Source organism: Microtus ochrogaster, unplaced genomic scaffold (assembly GCF_000317375.1).
Source record: "Microtus ochrogaster isolate Prairie Vole_2 unplaced genomic scaffold, MicOch1.0 UNK24, whole genome shotgun sequence".
Classification (NCBI taxonomy): Eukaryota; Metazoa; Chordata; class Mammalia; order Rodentia; family Cricetidae; genus Microtus; species Microtus ochrogaster.
The window spans coordinates 328,319-343,131 of record NW_004949122.1 but is presented as its reverse complement, the minus strand read 5'-3'; the positions used below and the strand labels follow the sequence as shown (position 1 = coordinate 343,131).

The 14,813-nt window shown below is 38.9% G+C and overlaps 1 protein-coding gene across 1 annotated transcript in view; it reads left to right on the top strand.

Annotated features, from left to right (window-relative positions):
- Hmcn1 (hemicentin 1) overlaps nucleotides 1-14,813 on the top strand; it is a 199,000-nt gene that overhangs the window by 104,308 nt on the left and 79,879 nt on the right. Inside the window, exons 41-46 of the mRNA XM_026789592.1 lie at nucleotides 141-290; nucleotides 2,629-2,788; nucleotides 9,278-9,402; nucleotides 9,580-9,763; nucleotides 10,361-10,458; nucleotides 13,060-13,338. Of these exons, the coding sequence (XP_026645393.1) occupies nucleotides 141-290; nucleotides 2,629-2,788; nucleotides 9,278-9,402; nucleotides 9,580-9,763; nucleotides 10,361-10,458; nucleotides 13,060-13,338 (996 nt within the window). The remainder of the gene's footprint in view (nucleotides 1-140; nucleotides 291-2,628; nucleotides 2,789-9,277; nucleotides 9,403-9,579; nucleotides 9,764-10,360; nucleotides 10,459-13,059; nucleotides 13,339-14,813) is intronic.

Sequence of the window (14,813 nt, the reverse complement as noted above, 5' to 3'; positions counted from 1 at the left end):
AAATTTTTCATGTTTCAAAAAAATTTTCATTAAAAATATAGAGGGAGAGAACTTTTAAGGAATGTATATTTGTTATATAAAGAGAGTGGCTTTAAATGTTATTTCTTTCTTTCTTTTTCCCTCTTTATTTCTACCTGTAGAGAATTCTGACCCCCTCGACGTTCACATTTTGTCTGGGGGAACCAAACTGCAAATTGCCAGACCTCAGCGTGCCGACAGTGGAAACTACACCTGTGTTGCATCCAATATGGAGGGAAAAGCTCAGAAAAACTATATCCTGTTCCTTCAGGGTAAGTTAAATGCACTGCGGCCTGTCCTCCTTTCTTTGTCGTATTCCATCTAGACTACAAATGGTCTGTATTAAAAGAGACTATTGGTCATAAACTATGATATCTATATGTCACTGAAAATATTGACACCTTTTTGTATGCATTTACCAGTGGATTCTATTTTCATGGAGAAGCACATAAGTACAGGGAGGAAAACACAGCAGAATTTAGTCTATCTACCTGAATTTGCTTCATTTTTAATGAAAAACATTTCATTACTCTAATATAATCTATGGAACTGTTATGTTCATACTAAGACTTTAATCTGTTCTTATTTTTATAGATATGTAAGATTTAATTCATGAGATTTGCTATTGTTTAATCACAGGTGTAAGAATAATTAAATTTCAAATGATCATTAGTCTTGCACAGTTTTATACTGAATGTAAGGAAAATTAATTCACCTGGTAAATATTTATTTATCCTTGTTTTAAATTGTGGCATAGTGTTGAGGAAAACTTGTTGCTTTTTGATTTTCAGTAAACCTCTCGGTGATATATTTGATTCAAAATGACATAGAAGTCTCACTTCCTGATTTTGTTAGCATTGCTGAAAAATTCCTAATAAATTATACTCTTGATCTTAATATATCTGCTGTTGCTGTGTTAAAGATAACACCCCGAAAATATAGACAAAAAAGTTTGATTAGTGATCTCTTTAATAACTTCTGGTGCTTTGAGACTTCAGAGACAGGAAGGGGAAAGTGGTACTCGGTGATGCAATATCTTATTGGGGCTGGCAGGATGTCTAAGTCATTGCCTAAGTCAAAGATATTGGCCATCAAGTCTGAGCATCTGAGTTAGAGCCTATGGACCCACATAGTGAAAAGAGAGATCCAACTCCTACAAGCTGTCCTCTGACCTCCACACATGTAAACACATACAGAAAGTAAACAAAATGTACTTTAAAACTAAAGAGAAAGAAATAGATTGCATGCTGTCTTATGCATATGCATCAATAATAAATCATATAAATCATAAAGTATGTGGTGTTATGATGTGACCAAACATTTGCTGAAATTTATTTTTAATATATTTAGATAATGCCTTAAAACTAAGGCTGTTACCAAATAAAGCAGTTAATTAAGACAAGTCTCATTAGTGTATCTAATGACAATTTATTTAATACCCTAACTTCTGCCAAGTTTTTACAATTATCCCTGGTTAACTAAAATGACATTTAGAAGGACAACACAGTGCTGTGTTAGTAAACAGTTAATAATTAACTCTCCAACCAAAAAGATCCTGATGCGTAGCCATGATGTGTCAATTTCCTGGTGTGTGTTTGCCTAGCTTGGCCTATTTCCAGCTGTCATAATGGTAGTGAATATGGGGTGGGGAAGTCTTGCCACATGGGTTCCTGTGATCAAATATGAGCTGCTCCTGGCACATCTCTGTAATTCTAGGACAGAAGCTAAAAAGTGTTCCTTTTTGACCTCTAAAGAATTGTCTTACTGTGTATCGTTTTACATAAGGATATGTCTGCACCACAGGCATGCCTGGTGCCCAGAGCCAAGAAGACATTGGATCTCCTGGAACTGGAGTTACAAATGGTTGTGAGCAACCATGTGGGTGCTGGGAATTCAACTTGGTTTTCTGATCATTATCAATATATTTAATATACACTAAGAATATCTAGATAAAAAAGAACAAAAACTATTAGAGACTTAATAGTATAATATGTACATCAATTTTTCAGAATAAATAGTAAAGTAGATAATAGACAAATAATTAATATATAACCTGTCCTGAGACCTTTATGCCAAAATGTTTTAAAGGTTGATTTCCTGAACTACATAAATTACAAACAATCCATCTGAGACTTAATCTGAGGATTATTCCATTAAATTACTCAAAAGATCAATCTGTCACCCGTTCCTATGACTAAATAGTTTCAGGACTATCATAAACATCGCAGTAATTTGGTGCCTTTATCTTTCTTATTTAAAAATAATTTATGAAGGTAATAATAGGCCCACACTAACCTTGGAAGAATTCTGATTTAGAAATGACATGTTCTGATCCCGTGAGGTGGATAAGCAGGTAAACATGCCACCAAACAAATGACCCAAGTTCAATCCCTGAGATCCACATAGCATAAGGAGAAAATCAGCTCCCACAGGTTGCCTATGTTCTGTCCATGCATGAACAGACCAGAAGACAACTTGTGTGCATGTACACACACACACACACACACACACAAGTGTTACAACAACAAAAAAGAAATGATATGTTCCAGTATTCTGTCACATTCATGAGCGCTTATATCTTTATACTCTGCTAATGAAAATTCTCTAAAGTTCCCCCAAGCATTGCTGGTGCTGAAGTTCCAAGTGAAGTCAGTGTCCTTCTTGGAGAAAATGTTGAGCTGGTCTGCAATGCAGATGGCATTCCCACCCCACGTCTTCAGTGGCTTAGAGATGGAAAACCCATAGTGAATGGTGAAACAGAAAGAATCAGGTATGTTTAAAATAAATCTTTGCTTGATAAATTGTACGATCTTTCACAGTGCTCTGTCACGATTCACATGAATAATACTTGCTGCTGTTCTAGTTTGCTTTCTACTGATGTGATAAACACCAATAATAACTTTGAGAGGGAAGAGTTTGTTTCATTTTACAGCTTATATTGTATCTCAAAATGAAGTCTAGCTAAGGCCAGAAGCTGGGGGCAGGCACTGAAACGGAGACCATAGAAGAATGTTACTTACTGACTTGTTCCTCATGGCTTGCTCAATCTGCTTTCTCATACTGCCCAGGACCACCCACCCAGAGGTGGCACTGCCAACACTGAACTGGACTTTCACACATCAACCATTAATCAAGAAAATGTCCCCACAGAAATGTCCACAGGAAAATCTGATGAAGGCAGTTACTCTATTAAAGCTCCCACTTCCCAGATATGTCTAGGTGTGGTGCCTGCACCACCTGAAACTGTGATCGGGCAAGGGTCTGGGGATTCAAGAACACACAGAGACATGGGTTACTCTTGAAACAAAAATGCCAATTTTATTGTCCATTATTGTCCAGGGCAGCTTATATAATGTTCTCCTTGGTTAGTGGCCACACCCTAGCTCTCAGGATTTTCTACTGCAAGCCCACCAGAAACCACTTCCTTGTTAACAGGAACTTATTAGGAACTCTGAGCAGCTGCAAGCAAAGGAAAACAAGTTGTTTACTCTGGCAGACAAGGGATCATAGAAAGTTTAGAGTCTGAGGGTCTGCAGCCCCTAACAGCTCCCCCTTTTCAATATAGTTAGACCAGGCCTGTCTTAGGTTGCAGAAGCACAAATTCACATCTTACCTGTCCTCAAGAATACTTGCCTTAGCATGCAAGGCCTCTGTCTTAGGTTGTTGTGACAGGCTTCTGTCTTACCAGTCTCTGGCTCACTGGCCTTCTCGCAGTATGTTGACCCATACTGCACTCAGGGGAAGCCTGCTTACTTGAGCAAGCATTAATTGCTTAGTAGCAATATTAAATCACTGCTATTGTTGCTGCTGCAGCCGCCTATTATAAAGGCAGAGCACTAAAAACCCTCCAGCTACGAGAGTTCCTAGAGCAACAGTTCCAGACCAGCTTTTCAGCAAGCGTAGGCCATGAAGAATGCTCTTGGTTTTGTGCATGGTGATAGATATGAGTCGATTTTTATTTTTCTACATGTTGATATCCAGTTATGCCAGCACCATTTGTTAAATATGCTTTTTTTTCCCATTTGATATTTTTTGCTTCTTTGTCAAAAATCAGGTGTTCAAAGGTGTGTGGATTAATATCCGGTCTTGTTCCATTGGTCCTCCTGTCTGTTCTTATGCCAATACCAGGTTGTTTTCAGTACTGTAGCTCTGTAGTAGAGTTTAAAGTCAGGGATTGTGATGCCTCCAGAAGTTCATTTATTGTACAGGATTGTTTTGGTTATCCTGTTTTTTTTTTTTTTGCTTTTCCATATGAAGTTAAGAATGCCCTTAGTTAGAAAATCTATGAATGTGGGAGGAACACAAGTCTCATTAATCTCAAGGGATGCAGGAAAATGAAGAAATTGCGTGTTCCATGGTTCCTTAAGAATTCAACTGGCTGACAGTAGCACTGAGTTCCTGACGGGGCCCCAGGCATGACACAAATATGATGGAAGGAAGGGAAACAACTAACCATATGCAAATCCCATAAGAAACCTAACTGCTCTTGTCAAAGGGCAGTCTGTATGTTAAGTTGGAAAATGCCCTGGCGAATATGTTCATTAAGGGAATTTTGGGTCTCTAAGGCAGTGCAACCTGTCTGGCTAGGGAATCAACAGTGCTAACCACAACTGCCTTGTGGCTGATGGCAATTCCAGCTGCCATGGTGGAGGCTTCAGCAGTGACAGTAGCGGCCACTACAGCTGAGGTGATCCCAAAGTCTAGGCAGGGACGGCTCAGCACCAGCTGATTCACTAGGACAGTTACCAAGCCTGGAACGCGGACCACAGCGGCAGTCATCTTGTTCACCCAACAACTGCTTAAATGGCATGAAACTAGCCGGGCGATGGTGGCGCACGCCTTTAATCCCAGCACTCGGGAGGCAGAGGCAGGCGGATCTCTGTGAGTTCGAGACCAGCCTGGTCTACAAAGCTAGTTCCAGGACAGGCTCCAAAGCCACAGAGAAACCCTGTCTCGAAAAAACCAAAAAAAAAAAAATGGCATGAAACTTGAGAGCAGTTAAGGACAGAATCATTCAAGGTATGGTTAGTTAAAAGAAAGAAAAATGGCCCTGACATACAGACAGTTGCATGAAAAGTCATATTTTGACTCCGGTTTAACTGCAAGGTATTTTACTTGGGACATTCCATTTTGCTGTGTCTCATACAATTCTCTTGATAATCAGACATCCAAATCAAATAATCCCCTCCACTAAGCACCGCCCTACAAAACTGTATACAATCACTAGGAATCAAATTTTGATCCCTGTAGGACCAATGCAGCAGTAAAGGGAGCTTGCGAGCCAAAAGTGTTTACGGCCTCTTTAAGCTGTTTTACATCCATAAACTGAAACTGCTGACGTAGCCTCTGCCTATTCCCCTGAGGATCCCCAGTTTCCATAACAGGGAAAGCCTGGATATTTCTACACTTAAGTTCTGCCAATTGTCTCTGCAACTCTTCTACTTCCCTCTCACTAGCTGAAGGGGCAGTTGTTTGTAAAAGGGATTCTTTCTCCTAGGGCGGGGCAAGAGAATAGACACAGTCCTATCTGAGATCTGAGTCTCCTCAGGCTCCTTCCCCTCTGGATCTCCTTTGCATGATGCCAGCGACTCTCCATCCTGGACATTCTCCAGCACCCCAGCAGCTTCCCCAACCTGCTCCTCAACCCCAAAGCCTTCAGTATGCATAGATTCTTCAACCAGCCTCCAAGGGAAAATGTGGCAATTGAGACAATCATTTAGGAATTGAGACGTAGTTCTCTCCAAACTGCTTCCTGTTTTTTATTGGGTGAAGTATTTTTGCGAGATTTTTATGGAAACCTTTCAAGTGGTCTTGGTCTATCAAACCACATTAGTCTAGAAACAATCCACAGGTTCTCATCTTCTGTGGAAACAAAAGAAGAACGTCTTTTCCAATGGAACTTATCCTTAGACACAAATTCTGAAGTCAAGATACCTTTATTCTGGTTTAGCTTAGCAGCCGGAACAATAAAATGTTTCTCTGTACTTCACTTCTTCACATTCAAAAAATTCAAAGAAAACACAATTATGTACAGACTTTCTGTATATTTTCCATCTTTATGTAGCTTATTTTCCTGTACTCTTTTACTCTCTTACTTCTCTCTCCCAAGTGTACGTACATCTTTCTCTTTTAATCCCAGTACCCTGCTTTTTTTTAGTAGTACTTGCAATTCCTCTACAAGAACAGACTTGGAAGAATCTGCCCCCATTCTTACAGTTCACCCTCACTTTCTCTTTGTTACTTACCTGCTGGCCAGCCTTCTGGAGGGTGTCCCTCAGAGGTGTCTGTAATTCCCAATCCCAGTGGGGCCTCCACCTGTGGTGCCTGCACCACCTGAAACTGCAATCGGGCAAGGGTCTGGGTATTAAAGAACACACAGAGACATGGGGCACTCTTGAAGCAAGTATGCCAATTTTAGTGTGTTCCAGGGAAGCTTATATAGTGCTATTCTTTTTTTAAAAATTTATTTATTTATTAAGGATTTCTGCCTCCTCCCCGCCACCGCCTCCCATTTCCCTCCCCCGATCAAGTCCCTCTCCCTCATCAGCTTGAAGAGCAATCAGGGTTCCCTGACCTGTGGGAAGTCCAAGGACCGCCCACCTCCATCCAGGTTTAGTAAGTTGAGCATCCAAACTGCCCAGCCCCCCCCCAAAGCCAGTATGTGCAGTAGGATCAAAAACCCATTGCCATTGCTTATAACTCACGATCCTAGAGAAGCTAAATTAGAAGGTGAATCCAAAGACAAACATATAGGCATCCTCCTGAATATTAACCTTCATCAGGCGATGAAAGGAGACAGAGACCCACATTGGAGCACCGGACAGAAATCTCAAGGTCCAAATCAGGAGCAGAAGGAGGGGGAGCACGAGCAAGGAACTCAGGACCGCGAGGGGTACACCCACACACTGAGACAATGGGGTGATCTTTTGGGAATTCACCAAGACCAGCTAGCCTGGGTCTGAAAAAGCATGGGATAAAACCGGACTTACATAGCAGACAATGAGGACTACTGAGAACTCAAGAACTATAGTGCTATTCTTGATTAGTGGCCACACCCTAGCTCTCAGGATTTTCTACTGTAAGCCCACAAGAAACCACTTCCTTGTTATCAGGAACTCATGAGGGTTTTGTGCTCAGAGCAGCTGCAAGCATAAGGAAACAAGCTGTTTTCTTTGGCAAGGAAGAGGTCATGGAAAGTTCAGAGTCTGAGAGTCTGCAGCCCCTAACATTTAGGCTTGTGTGAAGCTTTCAAAACCAATCACTACAACTTGTATGTCATTAGACCTTAGATATTATATTACTTAAAAAGAGAAAAGATAATAATTTTTGAGTGTTGAATATGAAAATTCACTTCAGATAACACTCTAAAATTTATTATATCTGTATATATGAGTGTGTGGGGGTGGAGGATAAAGGGGAGATAGGGACCCTTATCATCAATTCTGTATTATAAAATCTCAGACACCCATTCATCAAAATGTTATACAGCTGTCATAGAATATATACTTCCAGTTCTAGAATGTCCACAACAAGTCCATGTCATAAAATAATTCTTTCTCATAAGTCAAGCCAGCAGCATCCCACAAAAGAGTCATCAATATCCTAGCTGTAGGTTTTTTATCTTAAAGTTATCAAACTGCATACATGTAGGGTTAATTTGAGAGTTATGGGAAAAGATATAATAGTGTTATAATCCAGTTTGTTTTTATAGTGCTTTGTTCACATGCCACCTTTAGCTGATCCTTATTTCCCTTTCTACAAAGAGATGAATAACAATGCAATAGGAGCTTCATGCTTCCTAAACAAATTCCTTCAGATGAACAATCTAGAATCTCATAAAGATATTTCAACACAAGCATATTTACACACATATACCAGAATAATTATATGCATGGGTAGGCATAATATTGTTTCAATGTACTATTAAATCTATAATTTTAACTAATACTTTAAAAGTTTGAGCATATTTTCTAGTCAATGAATTCAATACATACAACAAATACATATAAGCATAACTTTCCCTGTATTTGTTTTGTGTTAAAATTTAGGTATTTGTTTCTTTACAAGATTGGGTAAGCTGCCAGATAATATTTCCAGAAATATTGGACATTTTATTTCTTTCATGTGAACATATATTATTAATTAACAAGTGTTTTGCTGTTTTCATTAAGTGGATATAAGCCATCTTTCAGGTTTGATGGGACTTAAGGTCCTATGTTTTGTACCTGGGAAATTGGAACTTTAAATTCCTAAAGTTACATCTTGTTATCTCCACTTTGCTATTGACTTCATCACTGTCTCATGGTGCTATAGATATCTAGGTAAAGCAATTTATCAAGGTCACCTTTTCAAAGTCACCTTAATAGCTTTGACTATGGCAGCCTGAAATTTTAATTTGCAATATATTTAAATAATGGAACTTTAAATATCACATTTTGAGAAAAGTACCATATTCAGATGTTATATTTTCAATATATATCTCAAAATGTGATACTTAATAGTACACTCTAATAGAAGTTCACAGTCAGGGATGCTGTTAAAAATCACTATTCTTAGAATCGCTGTAGATAATATTTTAAATTTCTTCCTAAAGCATAAGAAGTTGTGTTTGGTAATTAGTGGTATGTGGATAAAATGAATAATGTAATAATCTTAACTTATACATATTTTATTATCTATTTTCATGTTTATCATTTAATTTTATGTAATTCAAAAGAATCACTTTAGCCACTTGAAAAAATTTAAAATGCATCTATATATGTAGCGTCATCACCATTTAAGTAAACTATGCTATTTGATTCTTTTTCATTAAAGTATAATTAGGGTATTTGCAGTTTATTTTTATTTATAATTTCTTCACTTGTTATGTTCTTCAGCCTTTGTGCCAAAATTTTCAAATTTTCATTTGACTCGATAGCTCATATTAGTCACTAAGAATATAACATTCTAAAGCTGAGAGAAAGGCACCTCTGCCTGTCACGTCCCTCATCTGACTTTGCTTCCTTTTTCTCAGAAGGGGGTGCTGGATATGAAAATGGTTTCCATATAATTTAAGTTTCCTGAGATCACCATCCGTTCCTGTGGCTCTGAATTCTTTGTTTCCATGCACTTGTTAAATAGGGTGGAATCATTCCATTCTAGATGAAGGCATTGTGTTATGATGCTAAATATTTTCAGAGGACACAACAAAGTTGAATGTGTTTTACAGATCCTATCCCTGCATTAACATCTCTGCACCTCTGTCATGACTTTTCTACAGCGTCACTGCAGAGGGCAGCACATTAAACATCTACAGAGCTCTCACATCTGACATGGGGAAGTACACATGTGTTGCTACTAACCCTGCTGGAGAAGAAGACCGAATATTTAACTTGAATGTATATGGTAAATATGAAATGCTACCAACTTATGACTTTGCTGCTTTAAGAATCCATTAATGGACCATGGGTGAAACCTAATATCCGATATTTCTTTTGGGGATGGAAAACAGAAGCGGAAATGATTTACAGGGCAACTGATCTGAACTCATACATCTTCTCTCTCATTCTGTGAATTATATAGTTCCACCTAAAATCAGAGGTAATGAAGACAAGGCAGAGAAACTGATGGCTCTGGTGGACACGTCAGTAAATATTGAATGCAAAGCCATGGGCACACCTCCACCGCAGATCAACTGGCTGAAGAATGGCCTTCCTCTGCCCCTCTCCTCCCACATCCGCTTGCTGTCAGCAGGGCAGGTTGTCAGGTTAGATTGCACTGTGTGTCATTTCCTCAGCACTTATGGGAACGGTCATTGTCAACTCTTCCCTCACCTACGCAACATTTACGAAATGCTTTTCCCTAAACTTTGACTGCTGTTGTGCCACACCGTTCAGTATGTGTTCCGAAGAGGGAAGATGAGGAATGAAGAATCAACATGGCTTTGTATTCTTATTTAAGTGCTCGTTTTTTAGTACACATGTGCACAACGGGTCTTGAGAGGTGAACTGTTATAAGTTTATATTTCTAAGAGTTATACTTTAAGCACAGCATTACATGGTAGCATAGGAGAATATTGATAATGTTCATGTGACTTTCATGCTATCACTTTTCTCTTTTAATGTGTTTGAAAAATCTTCCCTCTGTCAATTGTATTGTATTCTTAGTGGCTTGTCATGGCTGCACAGTTACCTTCATACACACCATTGCAGATTGAGGTGTCTCCATTTTGTGACGATGGCCACCAACTTTTTATCTAAAAGAAATTTCAATATAAATTTCATTGAATTCTCTGTGTATAAATCATAATTATTTGGGTACGTTGAGTGGGATTGAGTATGAGATTCCGAGTTCTGTTTTGCAGGATCATGAGAGCTCAGGTGTCAGATGTTGCTGTGTACACTTGTGTGGCCTCCAATAGAGCTGGCGTAGACAGTAAGCACTACAGCCTTCAAGTCCTCGGTACGTCACAGAAATAATTCTACTTTGCTTCAAGTTCAGTGGCATTGAGCAACATGCCTTCAGAAACTGACTTCCTCTCAGACTTATAAAGTCAACTCTCCACTGTTAAAAAGTAATTGGTGAAAAGTATCTTGCTATTAGGGAAGAATGTGTTTTCTCCACCCCCATCCCCATCCCCAGAGTATATAGTTACTGGTCCATTCTGTCTGTCAAAATTCTCTCCTAATAAAGAATGAAGTCAGATGTAAGGGCTTTGTTTAATTTTTGACTATGTCACACATTTTCATAGCACATACCGACCACCCTCATCACTGCCTACCACTACCTCTTCAAAATCTCTTCCTCGTGTTCCTATCAAATGTTTTAATTTGTGACCCACTGACTCAGCTAAAGCAGGCTGTGCAATTATGAGGTAATGATACAACTATTATCTTTAGTTGTGTACTCACTGCCTAAGTCCACCAGGTTCCCCTGGATGGATAACTTCGAGACACAGTGGGCTGGACCTTCTTACAGCAATCACTAATCAAGGAAAAGTCCCATGGTCATGCCTACAGGTCAATCTAATGGAGGTAATTTTCTCAATTGAGTTTTCCTCTTTCCAAATGACTATTTTATGTTGCCAAAACTAACCAAAATAAGGCCTCTTCTTGTGCAGTGCTCCCAGATCTTAAGGGGAGTTGTATAAATGACTTTTTTAGTGCTGAGCCCTAATTTATTCTCAGCAGCTTGGGAAATCATGAGTCTCTGAATTCATCACTTTTCACTGCAAGGAGAGGCTTCTCTGATTTGGGCTAATGTAACTTTTGTCTATGATATGGTGATAGATATTTAAAAGGCAGTTTGATGTAATTTAATTAAACAATGGTAATAAGTTCTCCATTTGAGCTTACAACCTCCTCAGTCAATACAATACCAGATATGAGTTTCTTCTTAAATTTAATCCAATTAGTTGGTAAACCCTATGCCAGTGTTGCATATGTTGCTCCTTGCCCAGCAAGTTGGCTTTCAGTTTGGAGGATAGATTCACAGCTGAATAAAACACCTGCTTCCCTTTCTCCCCCAGCAGCCAGCACTGTACCTGCTAGAACACTGAAAGCTAGCCAGTGAGGAGGACACTTGCATCTCATCTGTAGTTTGCTTTTTCTGTGTCGCCTGTAGCAATATGGTCTTATACTCTAGTTCTGGTGGGCTACCAAGGGGGCTGGAAAGAGCCTAATTGGGAGGCCTTGGGGCCTGCCTGACCAATTACTGTGGTGGTATCTTACTTCTGGGACTGGGAATTCTGCTTAGTATGTGCTGTTTCTAGGAGCATCATTATTGAGCCATTCAGGGTAACTCTATTCAATCTTTCTTCTGTGTTTTTTTTTTCCATTTAGATTATAAGATAGTAGCTTCCTATATGACTTTCTCATATATCCTTCACTTTGCCTCATCTGCCTCAGCTGTCACTCTCATCTCTCCACCCCCATCTCCCTTTGTAATGTGAGGGCCTGCTTGTTGGGGTTTCTGTCCTGCCCAGTTCCCACAGCCATTTAGGTCCCAAAGAAATCACACAGAGATCTACATAAATTATAAACTGATTGGCCCATTAGCTCAAGTTTCATATTAGCTCTTATAACTTATATTAGCCCATTATTCTATCATATGTTAGCCACATGGCTCAGTACATTTTCAGCAGGGCAGGTCACATCCTGCTTCTTTGGTGTCTGGACAGGACTGGGGAGGAATGGGCTTCCTCCTTTCCAGAATTCTCCTGTCCTCTACTTCCTGTCTGGTTTTCCCACCTATATTTCCTGCCTGGCTACTGGCCAATCAGCATTTATTTCAAACATAATTGACAGAATATAGACAATTGTCCCACACCACTCCTGCCCAAGTCATTCCATCCTTAGTATCCCCACTCTGTACTATTTCTCCCCACTTAAAGAATCCCCTATGCCACCTTCCTAGTATCATGGCTTCATGTGTACTCCATGTCAAACAAGCACAACTAATGTTTCAAAAATAGTATTTAAATCCAGACCGAAGATTTTTGATTCATACACACAGAAAAAAATTGAACATATTTTTAAATAATATTAGCAATTCATTTAGAGATATAAAATTTGAGTGAATGTATTTGTATTTATGAAATACTGTGGATTACTATTCCATGTTTCTCAATTTGTAATAACATTCTAGAACAACCCTAATAACCAGAAACTGGAATTTGTGATGTATATAAAGCTTAATCTACTACTATGTGCTCCATAAAGTCATTGAAAATATACTTTTGAATTACTACAAGAACTACTGTATATGAGAACAAATTAAAGAAATAATGCTACCTAGTTGAAATATAAATAAATTATAATACACATTGAATGTATATTCAATAGGAAAGCAATATTGAGGCTTCTTTGCTAATCTATGGAAGATTAATAATTAACCTAACCATTAAATAGGTTTACAATAAATCCATCAATTTATTCTATGCTATCTTAAAACACATCATTTCCATGTGTGTAGAGTAGTACAGAATTATTTAATTACTGTTGTGCAAATTCATTGCAAATTGTAATGGATATATCAATTTTACCTGACTTATTTTTTATGTAGTGCCACCAAATATAGACAACGCAATGGGAACAGAGGAAATCACCATTGTCAAAGGCAGTTCTACCTCCATGACATGCTTTACAGACGGAACCCCAACTCCAAGTATGTCTTGGTTCAGAGATGACCAGCCTCTGGTGCTTGATGCTCATCTGACCATTAGTACTCAAGGGATGGTCCTTCAGCTCATCAAGGCAGAACCTGAAGATGCTGGAAAGTACACCTGTGTGGCCTCAAATGACGCTGGAGAAATCAGCAAGCATTTTGTCTTGAAAGTCCTAGGTACATAACTATTCTGATAAGCACAGAACATTTAAGAACTCAGTGGCAATCAAGACTTGGATAACGAGTCTTAGAATCACTCTTTGTGGGACAAACTTTAATGGAAACTTACTGCTTTTCTGTTTCGGTTCTTTAATTCTTCTAAAGCATGTTGGAAATGAATGCTGAGTTGTCTTTGTCTGAAAATATAAAAACTCCTATTTCTAAGAATTTAGTCATTGGAAAAGCACGATACTCTATTAATATCAGGCATTTTAATGAGTGTCAGTTTGCGTGTTGGCACATGCATGTGTGCAATGTGGAGGTAAGTGTGTCCATGCAAAGACCTGGAGTTAAGGTTAGATATTGTCCTCAATTATTCTCTACTCTATTTTTTGAGGTAAGATCTTTATCTGTACCTGGAGTCTCGCTGGCTGTCTTCTCACTAGGAGATCCCCACTCATGTCTCCTGAGAGTTGTGATCCCAGGTGCCACCATGTCTACCCTGCTTTCAGAACGGTTCCGGGGATCCTGACTCTAGTCCTTATGCTTTCCAGACAGCCAGTTCACCTACTGGCCCATCTACCCAGGCCCTGGTAGATAACTTCTGAGCTTTTCCTAAGAATTTAAAGCACATTTGATAATGGAAATTGGATTAAATATGATAATATTTTTTACCATTGTCCCAAATAGTCTTAGATTATCCAATTTTAAGACTATAGTCAAACAATCAATTAGAATAGCCAAGTTCTAGTTACTCATGTGTACATTGAAAAGAAATACTTTAAGTTTATGACCCAACATCTTACCAGCAAAGGTAGTCATTAAAACAGATTGCAGTTTTCATGTGTAAGGAACATCATGACAGTGGACAGAAAAAGAGAATAAATGAAATTACCTGTTACAATAGTCAAAACTTTTTGTGCTCCTCCCGCCCACTATGATGTTGGGAAATTGCCATACTCCTTTCACAGCACAGACATTCTCCCTACTGAGAACAGCAAAAAAGAATTTTGGCAGGAGCCTTGGATAGGAAGGGCTAGCATATGTTTTCAGTGTGTTCTGTAATCTTTCTCAGGGCACCTATTAAAATTCAATTATTTATGTGACTTTGAAAGTTGTCTTTATCCCTAGTTAAATTTTATGATGGTGAACCCAGCATGCATCTTACTCAATGCTGGTGCCCAGTGCCTAGTATGACGTCTGACATGCCAGAAATTCTTAATATGTCTTTGTTGGATTGAATCAAAGCCAAACTAGATAGTTCTGAGCAGTGCTAATGGGAGTTTTAACTGTAGAGGGAAGCAGGACAATACGTAAGTAAACCTAGTGACATGCTCGGCAATATCTGCGTCTTCAAAAGGCAAAGGTGATGGCAGAAGAAATTTTTCCAGGCTATTTAGAAACCTAAAACAACCCAAAATTGTTTGGAGCTGTACACGTGAGCCGGGCAGGTTACAAATCCCCACATAGCAGTTTGCTATCATGAGTAACAA